This window comes from Ruditapes philippinarum, unplaced genomic scaffold (genome assembly GCF_026571515.1).
Source record: "Ruditapes philippinarum isolate M1 unplaced genomic scaffold, ASM2657151v2 ctg482_1_1_1_1, whole genome shotgun sequence".
Taxonomy (NCBI): domain Eukaryota; kingdom Metazoa; phylum Mollusca; class Bivalvia; order Venerida; family Veneridae; genus Ruditapes; species Ruditapes philippinarum.
The window spans coordinates 286,868-310,817 of NW_026858977.1; the positions used below are offsets into that span (position 1 = coordinate 286,868).

Genomic DNA, 23,950 nt, shown 5'->3' on the forward strand with positions numbered 1-23,950 from the left:
GCCTAGTGCACCGTGAGATTAAACGGTTAAAATGTTTTTGCACAAGAAAATTTCATATTTGTTGTGTTACGGGTAGCAGCTATAACTTGGTCTTTAGGCCGACGGCGAAATATCTTTACACATTTATTAAATGTAGCTTTAAATCACATCGTATAGCGTACATCTCACGAAACTTACCGAAAATCTACCGAAGATTAATATATTGTGTGTATCGACCGTGTAATCAGTATGTTTGTTTGTTTGTTGTTTCATTTTACGCCTTTCTCCAACAGTATTTCAGTCATATAGGCGGTAATCAGTATGTAATTAACAGGTTAATAAAATCAAACAATACATGTATATAAAATCTCACTTAAGTGTGGTAACAACCTTAAATACAACATACAGGATCTTCTAACATTTTAATGGCATTTGTATTCTTACTGACTACAACCCCTGCCCTCAAGTTTCGTAACTGTTTCTCCTTACTTCAAGAAAAACATCTCAATTCAGTTGATAATTTAGCAAATTACTACTCTGTTTGTTACAAATTGGGTCAAAAACGATTTTAATACAAGAAAAAAGTTTCTCAATTATTTCCATGTGTGCCCTTTGACATTGACAGGCATGCCAATTTACCTAACATGACTTGATGGTGTCTCAAATTAAGTTATCAAAATACATGATTATTTATGAGATCATTCAAGGTTTCATTAAAATTATGCTTCTTATGTATAAGAACAGTATGCAAATGTACAGTATATATTATTTTTTTAAACGGTTGCGAAAACTCTTCTCTATGTATGTATCAAAATTAATATTATTTCATTTTAAAATGTATATAAATTATAAATTAAACAACAATGCTTATTGTGCATGATTTACAATAAAAACTTAAGTTACACCATTAATCAAAATAAGTTATTACAATGCAACTATTACAGTAAACAAACGTACGACACCAATAGGGAAGTAGGTGAGATTGTGTCTCGTATATAGTGTCAACATAAGAACCACCGACTAATACATCAGTCCGGCATACTGTTTTTATTATTATTATTTTTATTTTTGCAACATCATCAACAATAATGCATATAAAGGTCTCATTGGCCTCAGTTGCATCACATTAGTCATGTATACTGTATATCCAATAGAAAGAAAAATAAACACATATTTTTAGTCACATTTAGTGAGTAACTGGATTCAAAATTAATAGGTGACCATTTGGCAATTTAATTCTACATGTATTAAAGGACATGACTGGTGAAATGTCCGGGGCCCGCACTGCCAGATCGACCATTATCAAACTAAGAACACACTAACATGCTCGCACACACACAAAACAGAAGTATCAGGCTAATTAGCATTAAGCGTCTGGATTAAAATACAAGTAAATTGGAATACTTACAATAAGTCTCTTGCAATTTTATATCGGCGAATTTTCTTTTTCTTTTCCGAAATTATATTTCTCATTAGAAACAATTGCATCCAAGGTTTTGCTTTAATTGTTTAAACTATTTCCTGTGATCGACTGCAAGGTTTCAAAAGGAAGCGGTGGCCAGGGGGTTAAGGTGCTTGCCTGCCACCCGGGGGTTCCAACTGTACTGAGGTCAAAACTTCCTCATATGATCTTTGAACTTACAAATTGTTGGAAGCAGACTCAAGTGTGTTTCAGTGTTGTTATATTTTTCTTGTCCTTCACGATCACTGGTTCAAGCACTTTTAAGTGTTGAAAATTGAGTACCGGTCAAGCCGGTGCTCGGGAGGGGGGGTTAAGGTATGTTGCACTTTTCGTTATCCCTCATGTACAGACTCTATGAAACCATGTCTGCAATTTTCATGTAATTTTGTTGTGATTAATGCTTAAGAAAGTACACCCTTGTTCCAGAATACTCACAATCTAGCCTAAAATGAATACTGGGTCGTTCACCTTTTCATTTGATAATACTTATTTTTAGGTACGTGCCAATATCTTACGCCAATCTTTCTTGGTTACAATTTACAAGCTAACTATCAATGAACCATGCTTTGACCTATGTTTTGCCTGCAGTTTTAACCAAAGATAACGAACAAATAATATAATGCTTGATTTATTTAATATAAATAAATAATATTGTAGAAATCTTTCTCAAAATTCACAGTCGATAACCGGTACATGTCTGTTAGATAATCCTGAAAAATAAATATAAGACTGTTGTTAACTTTAAGAAGATCGACGTTATTTCATATGCAAATATACTCGAGTCATTGATAGCACTTAAAAGGATCATAACCATATATAAAGCATAACAAAAGTTAAGGTTTATTTGAAAGGAACTCCACTGTAGTGCAAAAGCATAAAAGCACAAAATTTTATTTTCTTACATAGAACAGCTTGGACACTTAAAACAGAAAGATGTGCAAAAGAAATATACTAAGAAATAAATTGAATATCGTATTTGTATGATATTCTTTGCCCGATTTAAGTAGAAAACGTTGTAACGATTTTCAGCTTGGGTATTTTTTTAAGTAAAAGTGATTATTCCGGTAGAAAACGGAGTGGACGATTGAAATGGATCTTCATCAAATGAGACATTAATTTCGGGAAATTATTAAGTAAAATTCATACCACGCAACAACATTTTCCTTTGATGAAGTCTAATTTCTTACCCTGAAAAAAGTCTTTACTTGAAACGTTTTAGTATTTCTTGCCCCTACAACACCAGATTTTCTATTTACAGCAAGATTGACACCAAGGACACCTGCCACTTGGACTCTCTCCCCACCAGCATCGGTGTCTACATCTACATCTTCTGCCTCCCCAGCCATCCATTCCATATCCTCCTCCGTATCCACCACCAAAGCCGCCTCCCATGCCACCGCCATAACCCATTCCGTATCCGCCGCCATAACCACCACCCATGCCACCGCCATAACCCATTCCATATCCGCCGCCATATCCCATGCCGTATCCACCGCCAAAACCGCCACCCATGCCACCGCCATATCCCATGCCGTATCCACCGCCAAAACCGCCACCCATGCCACCGCCGTATCCGCCCCCATAACCACCGCCAAAGCAAGGCCACTTAAAGCATTTCTTACGGAAACCTTTAATAAAGTACAATAAGTTATGATTACAGTATTTTCTTGTTGTGCTTTATCTAGATAATTCATCGTAGGGTCAAGTATTGGTAAAACCTTTATAAGTGTTTCATGTTTTCAGACGAATCCTCTTATATTAACTTTCTACTTTGCATGAAAGCGTAACCATCAATATGATAAAAGGTCATTCATGCACCTTCTAAGGCTTTAAACTATGATCTCATTCTGTACATAGTAACTTATATTCATTTAAGTGCACTTACATAGTAATAATTATTGTGATGGACTCCTTTTTATCAAAGGGAAAATAAAAACAAAGCAACGTACATAAATAAAAGATACACTATTTTGTTTTTATTTCCCCTTTGATATAAAGGCAGGAATATCACTATGAACATATTATTTCACCAGCATCGGTGTCTACATCTGCATCTTCTGCCTCCCCAGCCACCCATTCCATATCCTCCTCCGTATCCACCACCAAAGCCGCCTCCCATGCCACCGCCATAACCCATGCCGTATCCGCCGCCATAACCACCACCCATGCCACCGCCGAAACCCATTCCATAACCGCCGCCCCAACCACCGCAATAACCCATACTGTATCCACCGCCATAACCCATGCCGTATCCACCGCCATAACCGCCACCCATGCTACCTCCATAACCCATGCCGTATCCACCACCATAACCCATGTCGTAACCGCCTCCGTATCCGCCCCGTGACCACCACCAAAGCAAGGCCACGGAAAACCTACGGAAACCTTTAATAAATTACTATGAAGTATTCTTATTGTGCTTTATCTAGATGAGGCAATTGTAGGATAAAGTATGGGTCAAACCTTTATAAGTGTTTCCAAGTTTTCAGTGGACGGACCCTCTATATGAACTTTCTATTTTGCATGGAAGCATAAACATTAATATGATATTTATTAATTATAATATAAAATAAGATACTAACAGCATTATCCATTTGCTTTATTTAACCCTTACGTTGTTGGAATTGAAATATATAAGCTTTTACCAATAGAATACAGCAAGGCAAGTCTGCACTTCTTATCAGTCTCTAAACTGTTGGTTACCCATTGTTTGTATTTTGATATATAGTACTTTATTTCAAGTTTTGTACTGATCCAATTTTAACGCAAGCGACCCGTGACGTAGTAGAAACGCCACTGACGCGATAGGTAAGAGATGGGAACTACTCAAGTCGCTATGTGGACGCCATTATTGCCACAGGACGCCGAGCTACGGCGACTATTTTTAATATGTACAAAACAAAAGCTGAGGACCGTCATTTTATGGCGTCCAGAATGTCCCATTAACCCCATAGTCGCAGTTGTAACCACGTGAAGATCTCATGCACGTACTATAAACGTACTGTAGATGTCGCATAAACGCACAAAAATTGTTTGACTTGTAATTGGCTATTCTATGGCGACTTTGAAGCGTCTGCAATGCGACCAGGTAGTTCCTGATATGACTATGACGTTTCCTGGACGCTCTTGTTGTCGCCATAAGGACGCCGCATATACATGTAATCTGCATAGAGGAAGAGTCGTAGTACAAACTCTAAGAACGCACTGCAAACCCCGTAAGGTCGCACATAATTAACGCCGTGAGAACAATATAGGAACGCGGTACAAGCTCCATAAACGTACCGGAATCACAAAAAGAGGAGGCCGGTTTGAGCTAAAATTTGCAGTTTTGTTATTAAACGGATTCGGGGTTCCTTGTGCGACTTTTCCGAAACATATCGGTTTAGATTGACGCAATAACGCTATTTGGGTGATGACAGTGTTACACACATGCAGCAGGTCAAGGTTCAAAGCATTTTAGTATTTTCTTGCAATACTGAGGTTTCTTAATTCTTTTTTATCAAATCATCAATAAAAGTTTTAGAACAATGAACATATACAAGTTGAAAGTCAAAAGTCACCGACTTCATGGGGCTTTTAACACTGCCTTTTCATACATTGAAAGCAAAAGGTTTATTTGGTTGAATCAATTATGCAAATAATGACGAAAACAATTTACGTAGTTTGATGTTAATGGTATAATAACTGTATATATACTGTTCAATATCAGATTACTGCATGTATGTATGTTACCGCCTCAAACAGTTTACCTACGAGCTAGATATTCCTGTCAGTATCGGCAGCCGGTGTAAACCTTATAATATACCATCTATTGGTGTTTCTTGACTCTTTTAAGACGGTGCAAGATTTGCTATTTCTGAGCAAAATGTTTATTATAGAATATATATGTAGAGTGTAATTAAGTGACTGCAGTTTATGTGCTTTTTATATGCTTTTACTATGAGAAGTTTAATACATGAAAAATGCTAATATAAGGTCGATATATTTTTGTAACAATGTAAGTACATTGTACTTGCAAGCATATATATTCGGCAACAGAAATTATGCTCTTCAGTACTGTATGAAAAAAAAAAACAGTAAATTAATTTAAGTGTTTTCTCCCCTTAACTAAATTTGGAAACTCCACCTATTCCGAGTTCCAGTTTACATCTATTGGCTCTAAATACCTATCAGATATTTTATGTTTAATAAAATTGCTGTTGTTATTAAGAAACAATACTTATAGTTTAGAAAGTAAGAAAACACATACTGTACTGCAGTATTTTAATGCGATAAAGCAATGTTAACAATAAGAATATATATAAATAATAAACAATTCAAGCTGTTCGGACGTCATGTACTCCAGATGTTGTTATACCCTGAAATTGAACGAAAAAATACACACTAAAAAAATAACATTTCATAAGTAATGGACATACAATAAATAGTATATAACAACTCTTATGGTTTCTACTGCAAGTTGCTGTCAAGAATTTCATTAAGCTATGAGACAATTATGAATAAGTGAAATTTTATAGAATTTTAATAAAAATTATACATAAACAAGATAAATTTGCAGGTGTCCGTTCATATAACTTGTAGGATGATATTGTTATTGATTGCAATCATTGTAAAAAGTAATCTGTTTTTTGAGGATATGTTTAAACTTTGAACCTTCTAGCCACAACTATGGCTTCACATGCAACAGGTACATACTAAGATCACCCGGCACATCTCTTTGCCTTCTTATCATCTGCACTTTTATTTTATATTTTTCCAGTACTTATTTATATTTTTTTCCTAAAATGGTGAATGGTTTGGTTCAGTTGGAAAATTCTATTTAAGATATTAAGCGTGGTCAGGGTTGAATTGTATAGACTTGAGAGTGCTCGAACATCATGATAATAGTGTTTATGTACCTCTTAATATCTACAACACCTAATACGACATCTCCATGCTGTTCTGCAGCATTTTCCCATATATCGTTCATAGCGACGACAATGTTTCCTGCATTTACAGTACCTAGGTCGACCAAACCCTCCATATCCCGAGTAGCCATAACCACCGTACTCGCTACCGCCACCGCCCCCGCCCCCGCTCCCATACATGCTATCCATGCCCCCTCCCATTCCAATTCCTGCAGCGTTATCGGCATTGGGTAACCACTACCCATCCCGGGCATCATTCCTGGCATCATTGCTCCGCCCCCACCGCCTATTAATATTTTTAAAAAATGAATTAAATATCACGCGTTCAGGTTACCGGCAAGAAATAATATTATGTTATTCACATCTCCTTCAAAACAACATTATAATAAATCTCAAAGAAAATTTACTATAGTTAATGTAAATGTTTCTTTATCTGTAATGTAGAAAGATTCGTTACATAATAATAAAAATATAAACCTTTGTAAAATGATTTGACAACATTGAATTATTATCAAAAACACTATTATAACGCGTATAATTTAGAAACTTTTAGAAATGTTATAAATGGAGCAGAATTACCTGAATAATCATCGTCATACGGCATGCCATATTGTGGAGTTCCTGAAACAATACAAATGAGTCATGCCATGACAAAACCAAGATAATGCGTTTGCGACCAGCATGGATCCTGACCAGCCCGCGCATCCGCGCAGTCTGATCAAGATCCATGCTGTTCGCTTACAAACCCTACAAGTAGAGACAGCGAACAGCATGGATCCTTATCAGACTGCGCGGATGCGAATGCTGGTCTGGAGCCATCCTGGTCGTAAAGGCATTATGTTGGTTTTGTCATGTCGCGGCTCAAATATTAATGTTATTGTGCAGAAAATATTAGGAGTCTTTATTGAAAATACATTGAACTGGCATTTCCAATTTATTTTTTTTTTGGTCATACAATGCGTACATTCTTCCAATATTTTACTATTGTTGCACTTTGTTGCGTACAGATAATAAATCTACATTAAAGCACACGTTTGACAAATTTATTATCGTATTGAAAAACTTATATTTATAAATCTTAATTTCGCCAACCATGGCTTTGTTCAAGTAACTTAATTGTTTAATTTTACTGAAAGCGCTGTATCCGTATACACATCTTTGTACTATATTGCACTGCTTCGCAGCCCCCGTATAATATTTTTACAGATTTACATATTATGAGCCATATAAACGTAAAACAATACTTTAAATCAAGAATATTGAAACAAACAAACACTTACCTAAGACTGTGGCTAGACAGCCAACTATGCACAGAAAGATGAGAAGTTTATCCATGTTTCCCGTCTGTATGGTAAGTGAACTGGTCATGCTCTAAACCCAGGGATATGTCCCTTTATATAGGCTCTTCTAAACGAATCAACTGTGGTTTTTGTTGTTGTTTTTTTTACTTTAATCGCCTGCAAAATTTCAACATGATATGTAAATTGATTTTGATATGTGTATCATTATAAATTTAAAAAAATAAAGTAATAACTGCCAAAGCTTCTATCAAACTTGTGACTTAAAGCAAACCATAAAAAACGATGAACACTAGACATTGCATTTTGTTTTCCATAGAATATCATAATATATAGATTCTATTAGCATACTCTTTGCTGTTTAATATATTTATAATGATTGAAAAACTATATGATATATAAGTTATATATTGATCGCTTGTTATCATTTGATATTAAAAAGGTTTCTTGTTGCTTTTGTTGTTGTTGTTATCATTATTTATTTATTTAATAAAATATTTATTTGTTTATTTAATAAATATTTATTTATTTATCTAATAAAATATTTATTTATTTATTCAACTTTTATTTCTATGTTTAACATGTTAATTTCTGTTGCATCAGTTTGAATCAATACAATTTAAGAAGCTTATTGTGCATGATTTACAATAAAAACTTAAGTTACACCATTAATCAAAATAAGTTATTACAATGCAACTTTTACAGTAAACAAACGTATGACACCAATAGGGAAGTAGGTGAGATTGTGTCTCGTATATAGTGTCAACATAAGACCACCGACTAATACATCAGTCCGGCAAACTGTTTTTATTATTTTTTTATTTTATTTTATTTTTGCAACATCATCAACAATAATGCATATAAAGGTCTCATTGGCCTCAGTTACATCACATTAGTCATGTATACTGTATATCCAATAGGAGGAAAAAATAAACACATATTTTTAGTCACATTTAGTGAGTAACTGGATTCAAAATTAATAGGTGCCCATTTGGCAATTTAATTCACATGTATTAAAGGGTATGACTGGTGAAATGTCCGGGGTCCGCACAGCCAGATCGACCATTATCAAACTTAGGACACGCAAACATGCTCGCGCACACACAAAACAGAAGTAGCAGGCTAATTAGCATTAAGAGTCTGGATTAAAATAAAAGTAAATTGGAAGACTTACAATACGAGTCAGTCTCTTGCAATTTATAACGGCGAATTTTCTTTTTCTTTTTCGTAATTATTTTTCTCATTAGAAACATTTGTATCTAAGGTTTTGCTTTAATTGTTTTAACTATTTCCTGTGATCGACTGCAAGATTTCAAAAGGAAGCGGTGGCCAGGGGGTTAAGATGCTTGCATGCCACCCGGGGTTCCAACTTTACTGAGGTCAAAACTTCCTCATATGGTCTTTGAACTTACAATTGTAGGATGTAGACTCAAGTGTGTTTCAGTGTTGTTATATTTTTCTTGTCCTTAACGATCATTGGTTCAAGCACTTTTAAGTGTTGAAAATTGAGTACCGGTTAAACCGATGCTGGGGGGGGGGGGTAGAGGGATGTTGCACTTTTGTTATCCCTCATGTAGCGACTCTATGAAACCATGTCTGCAATTTTCATGTAATTTTGTTGTGATTAATGCTTAAGAAAGTACATCCTTGTTCCAGAATACTCACAATCTAGCCTAAAATGAATACTGGGTCGTTCACCTTTTCATTTGATAATACTTATTTTTAGGTACGTGCCAATATCTTACGCCAATCTTTCTTGGTTACAATTTACAAGCTAACTATCAATGAACCATGCTTTTACCTATATTTTGCCTGCAGTTTTAACCAAAGATAACGAACAAATAATATAATGCTTGATTTATTTAATATAAATAAATAATATTGTAGAAATCTTTCTCAAAATTCACAGTCGATAACCGGTACATGTCTGTTAGATAATCCTGAAAAATTAATATAAGACTGTTGTTAACTTTAAGAAGATCGACGTTATTTCATATGCAAATATACTCGAGTCAATAGCACCTAAAAGGATCATAACCATATATAAAGCATAACAAAAGTTAAGGTTTATTTGAAAGGAACTCCACTCTAGTACAAAAGCATAAAAACACAAAATTTTAATTTCTTACATAGAACAGCTTGGACACTGAAAACAGAAAGATGTGCAAAAGATAAATAAGAAATATACTAAAAATAAATAAAATATAGCATTTGTGTGATATTCTTTGCCCGATTTGAGTAGAAAACGTTGTTACGGTTTCCAGCTTGGGTCATTTATTTTAGGTAATAGTGGTTATTCTGGTAAAAAACGGAGTGGACGATTGAAATTTTGCACACAAATTATTAGTCTGGATCTTTATCAAGTGAGACAGTAATTTCAGGAAATCATTAAGTAAAATTCATACAACGGCAACAACATTTTCCTTTGATGAAGTCAAATTTCTTACCCTAAAAAAAGTCTTTACTTGAAACGTTTTAGTATTTCTTGCCTCTACAACACCAGATTTTCTTTTTACACCAAGATTTACACCAAGGACACCTGCCACTCGGTCTTTCTCCCCACCAGCATCGATGTCTACATCTACATCTTCTACCTCCCCAGCCACCCATTCCATATCCTCCTCCGTATCCACCACCAAAGCCGCCTCCCATGCCACCGCCATAACCCATGCCGTATCCGCCGCCATAACCACCACCCATGCCACCGCCATAACCCATTCCATATCCGCCGCCATATCCCATGCCGTATCCACCGCCAAAACCGCCACCCATGCCACCGCCATATCCCATGCCGTATCCACCGCCAAAACCGCCACCCATGCCACCGCCGTATCCGCCCCCATAACCACCGCCAAAGCAAGGCCACTTAAAGCATTTCTTACGGAAACCTTTAATAAAGTACAATAAGTAATGGTTACAGTATTTTCTTGTTGTGCTTTATCTAGATAATTCATCGTAGCGTCAAGTATTGGTAAAACCTTTATAAGTGTTTCGTGTTTTCAGAGGAATCCTCTTATATAAACTTTCTACTTTGCATGAAAGCGTAACCATCAATATGATAATTTAAGGTCATTCATGCACCTTCTAAGGCTTTAAACTATGATCTCATTCTGTACATAGTACCTTATATTCATTTAAGTGCACTTACATAGTAATAATTATTGTGATGGACTCCTTTTTATCAACGGGAAAATAAAAAACAATGCTACGTACATAAATAAAAGATACACTATTTTGTTTTTATTTCCCCTTTGATAAAAAGGCAGGAATATCACAATGAACATATTATTTTATGACAAATGGTACAACCGAAAATATTTACAAAATATTGACAAGTTAAACAGTTAATAAAGAGGAACAGTTGAGAAATTGAATAAATTAAACTAATTAAAGATAATAAATATAAAACTCAAAGAAAACTAAATATATATTCTATTCAAGTAAATGACAGTAAACGTACATTCTTTTTATGTATGGAATATGTTCCCTGGAATAATTATGATAATACTTAAATGATAATGATATAATAATGATAAGGTGAAGATTAAGAAGGACACAAAGCAAAAAAGAATAGCTCACCAAATACCGCTGGCACTATCAGAACAGCCAAACAGGCTACAAGTAGAGTTGTTGAAACCTTCATTCTGGCGGATGAACACACGGTGAAAAGTCTGACGACCGACTATTGATGAACGGGCTTTATATAGCAAACCGATCACCCCCAAAAATCCTACAAACAGCACGTTCTGGTAATTCATGTTTTCTGGTCTTGTTTCTATGATTTATTATTTTGTTTTAAAAACACAAATTTGAGTTTTTAAATGGTTTATGTGGTGCACGATAGTCGTGATTTACTTTGTTTTAAAAATGCTTATTCATTGCCATTTTATACATTATTTATTGCGGTCGATTTTTTTTCTCTTTTTGTTGTAATTTGTATATTTCTTTAATATGCCGGATACAGAGATAACCGAAACAAATATTTACAATTTACAAATAAAATCAATTTTATCGGGGAATATTTACATATGTAAAATGTCTGTAAATATTGTTCATTTCGTTCATTACTTTAGTAGTTAACACCTTTTTAATCCTTTAATGTAATTTTTTCTAGAGCCGGTGCTACAGTGTGTAAACGTTAGCCATCAATGAACAGATTCAATTAAACCGAATCATTTTCACGTTTACCGTCAAACTTTATTATGTTTCATAATTTGATAATTCGAATCATTGAGAATTTCACATAGAAATTTAGACAAGTAAGTTACTAAACCATATCAAATCCCGATTCACAGTTAAATAATCTTTAACCTTCACTTCAGTTCTGTTATATTTTTCTGGTCCTTCGGGATCATTGATTCGAGCACTTTGAAGCATTGGAAATAGCAGGAGCTAGGGGGTTGGTGAGGGATGTTGCACTTTTTCATTATCCCTATGAACAGACTCAATAAAACTGACTTTGCACTTTTCTTGTACTTTTGTTGCGGGATATCACTCTTTCAGTTGATCTTTACAGATATATCAAAAATCTTATAAGAGTAATATAATTATGTTTGTAGGTTGACTATACATTTTAGAACTTTATTATGTTTTTAAAATAAATTGCATTGAATCATAACACCCTTGTGAATTAATTGCATATTTATGTTATTTTTTCCTTTAAAAACACTAAATTCATCTTTTTTCAACTAATTTCTTAGTTTGAATTAAAATCCATTTAATTTAACTAATTTTTTTTTGTTTTTAATTCATGACTGTTGATTTATCTGTTGATAAGAATATCAAACCTTACTACTTAAGCTAATGTTTTTGTTAGACCAATCCGGCATTTGGCATTTGATCCTGGTCCTTGCTTTTTGAGCGACGTCAAGTATGAGACAGTGAAGCATACCAGACAGCACTGAAAGCAAAACTATAAAAATGACATTCATTGATTCAGAAGAAAATGTGTATTCAGGGGCAGCACCAGTAATCACCTCAGTGGGTTTATAATTAACTAATGTCAATAAACATAAATGTTAACCTAGATGTTTCAATTTAATCAGTTATATATAGATATATTATTTTCGTTGATCTAATGTTTTGCCCGAAAATATACCAAATGCAATAACACTTTAATTTTTACAAAAGAACGAATTTGGGTGACAAAATGTGTTCAAATTTTATATATATACAGTACACAAATAGTATTCTAGAGTTGAGAACGTAATTTAATGTTGTAATCAATAAAGATTTGTCAAATATTTCTGTTACTAATGTAGTTAATAAAATATAAATAACTGTTTTAATATTTTCACTATTTAAGCAAATTGATTATTTCGTAAAATTCACATATTTTAAAAGGTTAGTTTTACAACAATGTTGTACAAATTTCTTAAAGGTATAAAATGTATATAAGGTATAGGTTTGAAAAAAAAATTCTTTATTCTAAACAAACTTTTTTTTTAAATTTTGTTAATAATGACAATATTTTTATGACGAATGCTTTAATGACATTTTTAATGAATTATGTCATTTTTTCGTGCACAGATCAAGTTACGTGTTGGAATTTCTTTCCCCTTTTAGTATGCATAACAGACAAGAATACTTATGTTACAAACAATATATTTTGAGGGTACATAAATCTAGTTTCAATTACATATTAAACGAAAAAATCATTTTACTATATGCAAAGTTTAAGGCGGGAACTTCTCCAAAACTTTATCAGATTTATCTTTTCTCTTTGTGTGCATTAGCGTGTTTGTGTGCGTGTTTTGAGTAGCTTTTTAAATAAATATTTTACTCAATAAAATATGTTAATACAAATTATTTACTTTTAATGATAATGTTGAATATTGAGAATAAATACATTGTATGTCTAATGCAAAATCTCATATTTCTGCAAGAATGAAAAATACAAATAAAGAAATACATCGATTTCTGGTTCATAGAGTTGCAGAGTGAATAGAAATTTGATTAAGATTCTTGACGATGAATGTGCGATGAATTCGACAATTTTTAAGAAATTAACATTGATACATATATAGTAAGACACTTCTATGTGTTTAATTAAATTACTTATAATTGATATATGTTTAATATATAAATTGTTTGTCTCTAAAAATCACTTCTTCAGTATTAGAAGATATTTAGTGCATGCATTATTATATTATTTGTGCCGATGCAAAAGAAAAAATAGTATGATGGTAATTATACACACGAGAGAGCAACATTTAATGGCAATATCAAGCCATACAGGACTAAAGGAAAGATATGAAGAATAAAGCAGGAGAAACCAATAAATTATCCGAATATTGGTGTTTGCTTTAAATAAAAATATTGCATATCATTGATGGTAATAGGCAAATTTATTTTATAGGGTCTCTGTTTAAATGATGTAGGGAAATCAAAACGTTTTCTGATCCATAATCATACAAATTATAAGTGGCATAAACGATATACTGAGGTACAAAAAAATCAATTAAAATATACACGAATAGGCAACATCCAAAAAACACATATAAATCAAATACTTGTAGGAGCATGAAATGTATTTGACTCTTTAAAATTTGCCGTCTTTGTCTCTAATTTAATTAAATCGAAAAATTCAGTTCTGTGTTATGACAATCATTCTGAATCCTTACATTGTTGAATTTTCTTAGAAGAAAAAACCTGTACAGATTCCAGTTGTGGAGCTATCCGTAATCAAATTTCTGGAATATCAAGATAAAAATTAAAGGAATTAGTCAACCAACAGTGGGGTTCGAGGTCAGACCGCACGGATGTGTAGACTGACCTCGCGCTATTCTAGTGACATAGGCTAGAAACTTGCGGATCCAGCAGGTTATGGTATATTAACTTGTTAATATGTAGTTTGAGTCCTATTCTATAATAGGTCGTCAATGGTAGGCATATACTTTACCATTGAGTCCTTAGCAACCAAACACCTACCCTTTTCACCGCCCTTACCCCCATATATGTAAAGTTTCTGTTTCAATCCTTTTAATTTATCAAATACTTGTTTTGTTGTTTGTATTTTATCTTTAAGATTCGTTAGAAAGAATGGTAATTGGTTACGTTTCGTATTTTCCTATTTGCCCTGCTGGGTTTCCACGTGTGACTGCTTAACTTTGGGCGGCGGGAGGAGTCTTTTCGACGAGCATTTCTCTCCCTTGTCCCTTAGCTGTCATAATGATTCTATCAACAACAGTATATGGTTTAGGGCAGCAGGTGTTAAGTGCTGCATGGCAGCTGCAAAAATTGCTCATTACTTCACTGTTATATTTTGGTATATGTGTTCAGGTCCTTTTGCTTCATTTTAATACGTTTAATGCTGAGGTACCGCGCTTATGCCGGTGTATAGTAGGTTTTATTACTTATTATACAGGCTAAATAAAAGCAAAGTACGTTCCTTTAATTGCTGTCGAGGGACCTACTCCTTCCAAAATACAGATATTTAAGCTAAATAAAAGCAAAGTGCGTTCCTTTAATTGCTGTCGAGGGACCTACTCCTTCCAAAATACAGATATTTAAGGACTCGGTATTTCCTAATTAAAATAATCTCATACCAAATCGGTGTCTCCAATCACAAATGAATATATTCCCGAGTTATCAGTTTGTATAGGTAATCTTATCATCGCAGGATAATGAATAATTTAGATTCTACGAGGAGTGTTTTGGATTATGTTATTATGATATTATCTGAACATGATGATTGGGACATATCAACACGTTAAACTTTGTTATTGTAAAACAAAATCAAAAGTGCACACTTTAGATATTTTTTTAAGTCTGGTAACTATTATTTGCGTTGAAAAACTATTTTATAATAATCGAATAAATCTTTCGGATTGTTCTGAAAATTTAATATTTTACAAAGGCGAAACCACTAACTATTAAGTAAAATGTATTGTATATTATGTCGTGGATAGGAAAAGTATAAAGTAATAGTAACATCTACTTTTTAAGTATACATTGCTCTATTTTCTTAGATCTTGGCTAGTAGCAGTACAGTGTATGAGAAGAACTAAAGTAATCTGTCTAATGTTCAGATCATCTTTTGTCTGAGCACCACACACTCACATTCGCCTTTCGGTTCTCGATAAAACTGTTTAAGCCAACCAATCAAATTAACAGTTACAGATAATGCATTTCACATATCTGTCATCATGCACAACGTCAAATAAGTCAATGCTTTTCGTAGTGAGAACACTATTTCTGCGGCATACTTCTCTCTATCATTTGTTTTATTTTACTCAACTTATATAACTATCTTTTGTGGCGCTATTTTGTCCACTTAAAATATTTTGGAAACGTAAATATCGCGTGCATGGTTTTGGTTTTCAAGTGAACTGGTTGTATCTGCAAAATAAAAGGTAGTCATTGATTGGCAGTGTGACAGTCAGATCAGGAAGTTTAGTTAGGAGCTGATTATCATTAGATTGGTACGGAGTGTGGTAACTAGTTCTTTCTATAGCTCATGTTCGTGCGGGCTAAATCAATTTAATTCATTTTAAGTAATATCACTTTTGAAGAGCAAAATTAAGGCAAAGGCTGGCCCTGTACAAAAAACTTATACAGTGGAATTAAGACAGAGCTACAACAACATAATTTTTTTTTCTGAATGCTGTTATTTATTTCATGAAAGGAGTATTATACACAAAAATCCCAGTCGGTCGTTGTATTCCAATTTGTTCTGATAATCCTGAAATAAAAAGTAATACATAAATGATTTGAAAAAGTTTTAATGAATAAATTTCAGAGCTTATAAAAACTAAAATTCATTATTAAGATAAAATTAATATTACTGTTCCTCGATTTATTTGCAATAGTTGCACTGCATAATTCATTTAAGTCATGATCCCTATAAAAAGCATAAATATCTTGTGTATACTAAATGTAATACTCATAAAAATGTAACGCAATGAGAGCAAAAAGAAAACAGTAAAGTGAAAAAGTAAATATCCATTGTTCAGTACATTGTTAGTATATCAAAATTCAGTTTTACCGTCAAGCCGCTTTCTATCCGCCCTAGTACTTGTGCCTGCAACACCAGACCTTCTTGCAAAATTTACACCAGGGGCATCTGCCTCTGGGTTTTTCTCCCCACCAACATCGGTGTCTGCATCTGCATCTTCCACCAAAACCTCCTCCCCAGCTCATACCGTAACCTCCGCCGTAACCGCCACCATAACCGCCGCCATAGCCACCGCCAAAGCCCACTCCATATCCACCGCCGAATCCACCGCCGAATCCGCCTCCATATCCACCACCGAACCCTCCTCCGTATCCGCCTCCAAATCCGCCTCCATAGCCTCCCATATAACCACCACCTCCATAGCAGGGCCACTTATAACATTTTCTTGAGAAACCTTAAAAATAAATTAGTTGCTTCTGTTTTGATGTCATAATTATCTAGCCAAATTGCTTCTTGTACATTGTTATGTATTTCTTTTAAATTTATTGTTATTTTACAAATGTATCATCAAACTGTATCTTTAATGTGTTTATTTATAATATCTCCTTTACAGTATTTAAAAAACCAGCAATTATAACGATAACGAAAAGATAACGACAAATGACTCACCTATTGCTGTTGGTGCCAAAAGAGCTGCTAAGCAGACGATAAGAAGAGTGGCAGCAGATCTCATTGTGACGAGCAGTGGATAACTGACGATTTTGAAAATATTATGCTGCCTTTATATACCCCAATATCAAACTGTCCGAAGCGTTAACAGAAATTACGTATTTACAGACCCTTTCATTTTTTCACGTACTTAAGTGATTGATGTGTTTTGCTGAAATAACAGAAAAAACATGAAAATAGACGTCTGGTATATGCACGACTTCAACAAGCTTGTACAGTGTCATAAACATGATTTATTGGTCCCTTTTTAGAATTTTTCCGCTTAAAATTTCGCCATCAATATCTTAACAAGAGCGATCAGTAATCACATGTGTCGCCTCATGATGGCCAATTTCATGTTGGGACAAATTTTGTGACAGACGGACAGTGCACAACTAGACTAACCACTTTGTACTGATCATTCCTGTAAAATTTGGATAAAATTGCACCAGTAGTTTATGAGGAGTAGTCCGGACAAGCTTTTGCGTATCTGGCAACACACAGAAAAAAAAACACCTTTTTATCAAAGGGCCATAACTCGGCCAAAAATCATTCAACCGGAAAACCCTTGCAATATGCGCAAGGACTTGAGCTACAGATCAATCCTGTAAAGTTTCATTGAAATTGCATAAGTGGTATAAGAGAAGTAGTCTGGACAAACTTTAAAAATAAAAATTATTAAAGGGCCATAACTCAAACAAAAATCATTGAACCGGAAAATGCTGACAATATGCACAACTAGACTTGATACTGATCATTCCTGTAAAGTTTGGATGAAATTGCACCAGTAGTTTATGAGGAGTAGTCCGGACAAGCTTTTGTGTATCTGGCAACACACAGAAAAAGAAACCTTTTTATCAAAGGGCCATAACTCGGCCAAAAATCATTCAACCGGAAAACCCGTGCAATATGCGCAAGGACTTGAGCTACAGATCAATCCTGTAAAATTTCATTGAAATTGCATAAGTGGTATAAGAGAAGTAGTCCGGACAAACTTTAAAATTAAAAATTATTAAAGGGCCATAACTCTGACAAAAATCATTGAACCGGAAAATCCTGACAATATGCACAACTAGACTTGATACTGATCATTCCTGTAAAGTTTGGATGAAATTGCACCAGTAGTTTATGAGGAGTAGTCCGGACAACTTTTGTGACGGACGGACGGACAGACGGACGGACAGACAGACAGACAGACAGACAGACAGACAGACGGACAGACGGACAGACAGACGACGGAGAAGTGATCCCTATATGTCGCCACTACTCCGTAGAGGCGACACAAAAATCGTTTTTATATCATTTCTGCAGTCTCAATAGAAAGAAATAAAAATTATATGTATACTTCAAGAATTTTATATTTTTATGTTCATGTTGACTTCGTTTCTGAAATGTGTCATTTTGTAATTTAAAGATATTGTTTGACTTGTAATACAAATGAATTTTAGAATCATTTCCATAAAAATGTTCAGCATATGAAAAGAAAAGAAGAATCAATAATAAGAATTTAAGAATTATTATAGAACAGAGCAAAAATGTTAAACTTTCAAGGTATGTAATAATTTTACCCCCCCCCCATCTCAACTTTACCATTGGGTGCCCTGCGACGCACCATTTTCTTTCTTATACCCCTTGTCCCGTAGGCCACCGTTTCACTAATTACATGTCAATCCCCTCCTTTCGTCGCCTTTATGTCCTCTCCCGTTTTCCATTCTATACATTCTGAGTACCCTGGTGATGTGGCTGGGTTGTGCTGGGGGCTACGTTCTGTCGACTTACTTTGTTGGTCGTTGTTCTCGTTATCTAGGTCATTTATTACACAAATCGTCTTCTTTATCTTCTTCCTCTAATTCGCATATTCACTTGACCTGATAAACTTCTGATAAAGACGAGGACCCTCGGAAGTAATGAATAACAATAAAGATATAAAAGAAAACTGTATGTTCGGTTTAAATGAATCTGTTTATGAGAGCTTATGTAAAAGTGCAACATCTCTAATGCCCCTTATAACATCGATTTCAATCTTTGATACATTTTGTAGAAGTGTGTTTGAAGTACTGTTAGATCATACGGACGGGCAGTTTTGAGTAAGAAAATAACAACAATTTTCAAATGTCTCAAAAATAAAAGTTTCAATTACTTTCCCAACCTGTGAAAAGTATTAAGTTTATTTGCAGGAAGCCAAAAGCAATGACAAAAAGTCAAACTTCTCAAGGGGACCTAGCTGTTGTGTGTCACTTGTTAGAAGAATAAAACAGAAGTTTAAAAGTGTTATACAAGTTCTAAAAAGATTATAATACGGCAGGTTATATTTAATACACGAACCCTTTTTATAATTTTGTAAGAAATGAAATGACAATATCATTTATAACGAATGCTTAAATGACATTTTTAATGAAATATGCCAATCTTTTTCGTGCAAAATTACTGTTGGAATTTCTTTTCCCTTTTAGTATGCATGACAGACAAGAATAATTATGCAATAAACAATGTATTTTGAACGTACATGAAACTAGCTTCAATTGCATATTTAAATTTTATATTTATTTCAACTTATAACTGAACACCGTGCTAAGTTTAAGTCGGGAGCTAAGCCAATTTCAGAATTTTTGCGTGTGCTTACTTGCCTTTTTATTGTTTTTGTTTGGTGTTTATTTTATTCTTTCTTATTTTTTTATTATTCTAGATAAATGTTTATATAAATAACCAGTCATGATAATATTGAAAAGAAAATGTTTTAATTTATTATCTATTAAGAACTGAAAGTACATATAACGGAATACATCGATTTCTCGTTCTTAGTATGCACAACAAAAAAGATTATTATATTGTTGACGAATAATGTTCCATACGATGTATTTGATTTAAGAAATCATCATTGTTATGTACAGTATTATATGACACTACGTTATTTTATGTTAAATAATTTACATTGATTTGTTCATATATATATAAACATGTATCAAGCTTATATCTCTAGAATGATGTGCTTCCAGTATTTATGAAAAAAGTAAATTGAAAATGCTAAACCATCAATAACTATACAATGATTTTATCTCGATTTCAAAACAAACTCGGCCAAGGCTACCAGCTTAACATTTGCCTTTTTATTAAACACCGATAAAATATTATTTGTTATATAGCCTTATTTAAATTAAACTGTCATATAAAACCTAAGATTTTATCAAATAAGAACGTGTGAAAAAAATATTGTATAAATATGCAAAAATATGGTAGAGCAAAATTTGAAGACGTAGAAATAAGTAAGACACTAAGTAAATTAATTACAGATAAAAAGATATATGACTTAAACACAGAATAAATTTTTGTTTCTAACAATAATGGAATTAATTACGTAACTGAAACTGTCTTTGTTTTTGTTTTTGTTTTCATTTCATGCTTGCTGCATTCAGGATACTTTATTCCTGGACAGTCTTGATGTTGTTTTAGCACGGTTTAAACCGAAACTAGGGAAAGTGTGAGATGTTACACTTTTTATAAACTCATTTATCAGTTTCTGTATTTTGACGGATATTTGATTGTTTAACAAAATCTGACAGTTATCTGGCAACAACAAAGATATATCAAAATTCCTTTGAGTAAATATAGAAAACGGACTCCTCAAGGAACACCCAAAACCAAACCATAGAAAATGTTGCAGGGCAGTCTAGTTAAGCCTGTTTATGAACTGTAATGGAGTAATTCCAAGCTACCTTCCATGCCCCTAGCACTTGCTTTAAACTTGAAAAATATTTTAATAAAACATATCGAGTCAAAGACCATACAGAAAAGTGAATATTGTTAACAGTGAGAAGTGTTTCCTAATTATTTTTATTAGAACATGTAAAATTGCCAAAGCTCTGTACACCGCTTATAATCTATGTGCAGATTCAAACGAACCCAATCTGATCAGGCAACACTAAACAATTCTCCAACCATAAATGATGAATCAACCCCAATTAATAAAAATAAAGATGATATGAATTCTAGATCTTGCATCGTTTTCACTTACGGTCGCCTATTCATCCAAACTGATTAAAAGCATCTCCTAAATAACGCTACATATTAAGATCAGCAAGTGGTAACCTTCTCGTGATTTTTCAAACGGCCAATCATCTGTAAGCTCTAACTATTTTGCGATGCGTTTCTGAAAAAAAAAAACTGGTGTTTTTTTTTTCGATTTAGCGAGAACAAACACGGTGTTTTAATATACTCTACAGGTAAATTGGCAAAACAATATTGCCCATTAAAAATTTCAAGTTGACATGTTTCAAATTGCTTCAAACAATTTTCTCTCCAACAAAGATCAATAATTTGTTTTACTTATTCGGACAACGATATCTTGACATATAATGTGGTAATCAGATCTGCATGTAAGAAATAAGTAGATCTGAACTTTACTCAGATTGATATTAATATTTTCATGTTGTTTATATTTATATCTACACAACTTACTCCAAATACACGTGCAACTGTCGTCCATTGGAACACCAAATGAAACACCAAATTGAATTTAGTCATTTGCATTCCTAGCAGTCAACAACTTTCTATCCCTTTTATTTGAAACACAATTTTCAAACAAACCTATGGTACATGAAAAAACAATTAGCCATCGAAGTCGAAACTTATTTTTTCTTTAAGCAGGACGACTGCGAGAATTGACATTACATGTTAACCAACATACAAGATGTTGATAACACTAACATGCGAGTTTTTTATGGGTGTAACCATAATGGGTGCAACCATGCTGTGTTGTATAAAAACAATATCCTTCTAACGAAACGAAACAAATATAAATGAAAATTGCAGACTCGATTTGATTGAATCCCGAATAACAATATCTCTAACACGCCCAAACGCCTGCTCAAACAGAATTCAATTTTCGATCCTTTCGTTGCTTTGTCCTTAAGGATTTCAAATAGAGTAGGAGATGAAATGTTCTTAGAATTAGGTTAGTTGGAAAATTGTAGACAGTGTACATCACATTATCTCTCGGAAACGATGTTGATCTTACTAAGTACGCTTTTAACGTATAAATTATTTTATCAACTAATTGATTTTGCATTCATCTATGATAAACTTTAACTATGATTTAACTGATTTCCCTTTTGCAGAATTGCTGTTATAATATAATAACCTTTAACGTGTTTTTAAACTGAAACTAGATCTAAGTTATCACTGTTTGATACCATGATTAAGCCAATTTTAACTTATGGATGTGAAGTGTGGGGTGTATATGGATGTAGACAAGCTACCATGTTTGATTTTGTAAAGATATTGAAGGGATTAAACACAGTCACTAAAATATGTTGTTTAAGGTGAGCTGTTCCTTGCCTTGTCACCTATGTGTCAAGACCGATCCGTTAAATTTTAGCTTATAAACTAGTGAAAAACATTGATTTACTCATAAACCATATGTTTAAAGATCAATGTGACAGTATTACCGTTGTATGTTGGGCAAAAGGAATGTATCCTATGGATGGCTATTTAGGATTTACTGATATAAGTTTGTATTTTGATATCAATATTTGACTCTTTAAATTTTGGCGTCTTTGTCTCTAATTTAATTAATTTGGAAACTCAGTTTAGAGTTATGGTGATCATTTAAACCCTTACATGGCTATTTTTTTTAAAGACCTGTACAACTTCCTGTGTTGAAGCTCTCTGTTATCAAATGTCTGTAGTGCAATGTCAGCTTTGTAAACTGACCTTGAGCTATAGTGGTGACAAAGGTTACTAACTTTCGTATCCAGCAGGCTTATATATATTTATTTCTTTATATGTAGACTGAGTCATATTAACTGATTCTATCTGCAGAACAAAAAGGTAGTCACTGATTGGCTGATTGAAAGGTCACGAAAATGACCTGGTATTTGTGATGTCAGATCATCAAGTAAAGAGTTATTTGGGAGCTGATAATCATCAGATTGGTACTGAGTGTGGTAACTTCTCTCAAATCTCTGAAATTTGTTTTTATGTACCAGATAAATTTAATTCATTTTCAGTAATATTTTTTTAGAAGAGCAAAGTTAAGACAAAGGGTGACCCTGATTGTATTATTTAGAATGCAAAATACTGAAAACTGGAATTAAGACACGTCTACAACAACAATTATAACAACAACATTTTTTAATGCTATAATTTATTTGATAATAGGAGTATTTTATACTATAATCACAGTCGGTCGTTGTATTCAAATTTGTTCCGATGAGTCTGAAATAAAACGGAATACATTAATGTTTGGAATAACTTTTAATAAATAAAATATTTTTTGAATAAATAAATAATACTGGTATGATAAAATCATTCACAATATTAACACCAGAGCTTTTAATAACTGAAAATCATTTTAAAGTTATAATTAATATTACTGTTCCTTGATTTATTTTCTATACTCGAACTGCATAATTCATCGTAGTCATATTCCCGAATAAATCTTATAAAGCATAATTATCTTGTGTATTTTAAATGTAATACTCAGATAAAATGTAACGCAATGAGAGCCAAAGGAACCCAGTAAGGATAAAACAGTAATTATTCATTAAACTGAACAGTACATGTTAGTATATCAAAATTAATTTTTACCATTAAGTCGCTTTGTGTCCGCTCTAGTACTTGTGCCTGCAACACCAGACCTTCTTGCAAAATTTACACCAAGGGCATCTGCCTCTGGGCCTTTCACCCCACCAACATCGGTGTC

At 33.5% G+C, this 23,950-nt stretch overlaps 5 protein-coding genes across 5 annotated transcripts; all 5 read right to left on the bottom strand.

Moving 5' to 3' along the window:
• Positions 1-2,056: 2,056 nt before the first annotated feature.
• Positions 2,057-3,291, bottom strand: LOC132754846 (uncharacterized). The gene is made up of 2 exons (XM_060745573.1): positions 2,629-3,291; positions 2,057-2,151 (listed from the first exon to the last, which is right to left on the bottom strand). Exons 1-2 carry the CDS (start codon positions 3,133-3,135, stop codon positions 2,074-2,076), a joined length of 585 nt encoding a protein of 194 aa, XP_060601556.1. The 5' UTR covers positions 3,136-3,291; the 3' UTR covers positions 2,057-2,073.
• Positions 3,292-3,467: 176 nt separating this feature from the next.
• Positions 3,468-3,758, bottom strand: LOC132754837 (keratin-associated protein 21-1-like). Its single transcript, XM_060745565.1, has one exon. It carries the CDS (start codon positions 3,756-3,758, stop codon positions 3,468-3,470), a length of 291 nt encoding a protein of 96 aa, XP_060601548.1.
• A 1,932-nt stretch (positions 3,759-5,690) lies between these two features.
• On the bottom strand, positions 5,691-7,904 carry LOC132754826 (uncharacterized). Its single transcript, XM_060745545.1, has 4 exons — positions 7,629-7,904; positions 6,928-6,969; positions 6,340-6,634; positions 5,691-5,799 (listed from the first exon to the last, which is right to left on the bottom strand). The coding sequence occupies exons 1-4, from the start codon at positions 7,714-7,716 to the stop codon at positions 5,793-5,795; spliced, it is 432 nt and encodes a 143-aa protein (XP_060601528.1). The 5' UTR covers positions 7,717-7,904; the 3' UTR covers positions 5,691-5,792.
• Positions 7,905-9,491: 1,587 nt separating this feature from the next.
• On the bottom strand, positions 9,492-11,382 carry LOC132754828 (keratin-associated protein 21-1-like). Its single transcript, XM_060745547.1, has 3 exons — positions 11,226-11,382; positions 10,094-10,534; positions 9,492-9,586 (listed from the first exon to the last, which is right to left on the bottom strand). The coding sequence occupies exons 1-2, from the start codon at positions 11,287-11,289 to the stop codon at positions 10,122-10,124; spliced, it is 477 nt and encodes a 158-aa protein (XP_060601530.1). The 5' UTR covers positions 11,290-11,382; the 3' UTR covers positions 9,492-9,586; positions 10,094-10,121.
• A 4,853-nt stretch (positions 11,383-16,235) lies between these two features.
• LOC132754847 (keratin-associated protein 21-1-like) lies at positions 16,236-17,322 on the bottom strand. Its single transcript, XM_060745574.1, has 3 exons — positions 17,212-17,322; positions 16,633-16,996; positions 16,236-16,329 (listed from the first exon to the last, which is right to left on the bottom strand). Exons 1-2 carry the CDS (start codon positions 17,273-17,275, stop codon positions 16,656-16,658), a joined length of 405 nt encoding a protein of 134 aa, XP_060601557.1. The 5' UTR covers positions 17,276-17,322; the 3' UTR covers positions 16,236-16,329; positions 16,633-16,655.
• Positions 17,323-23,950: the final 6,628 nt, after the last annotated feature.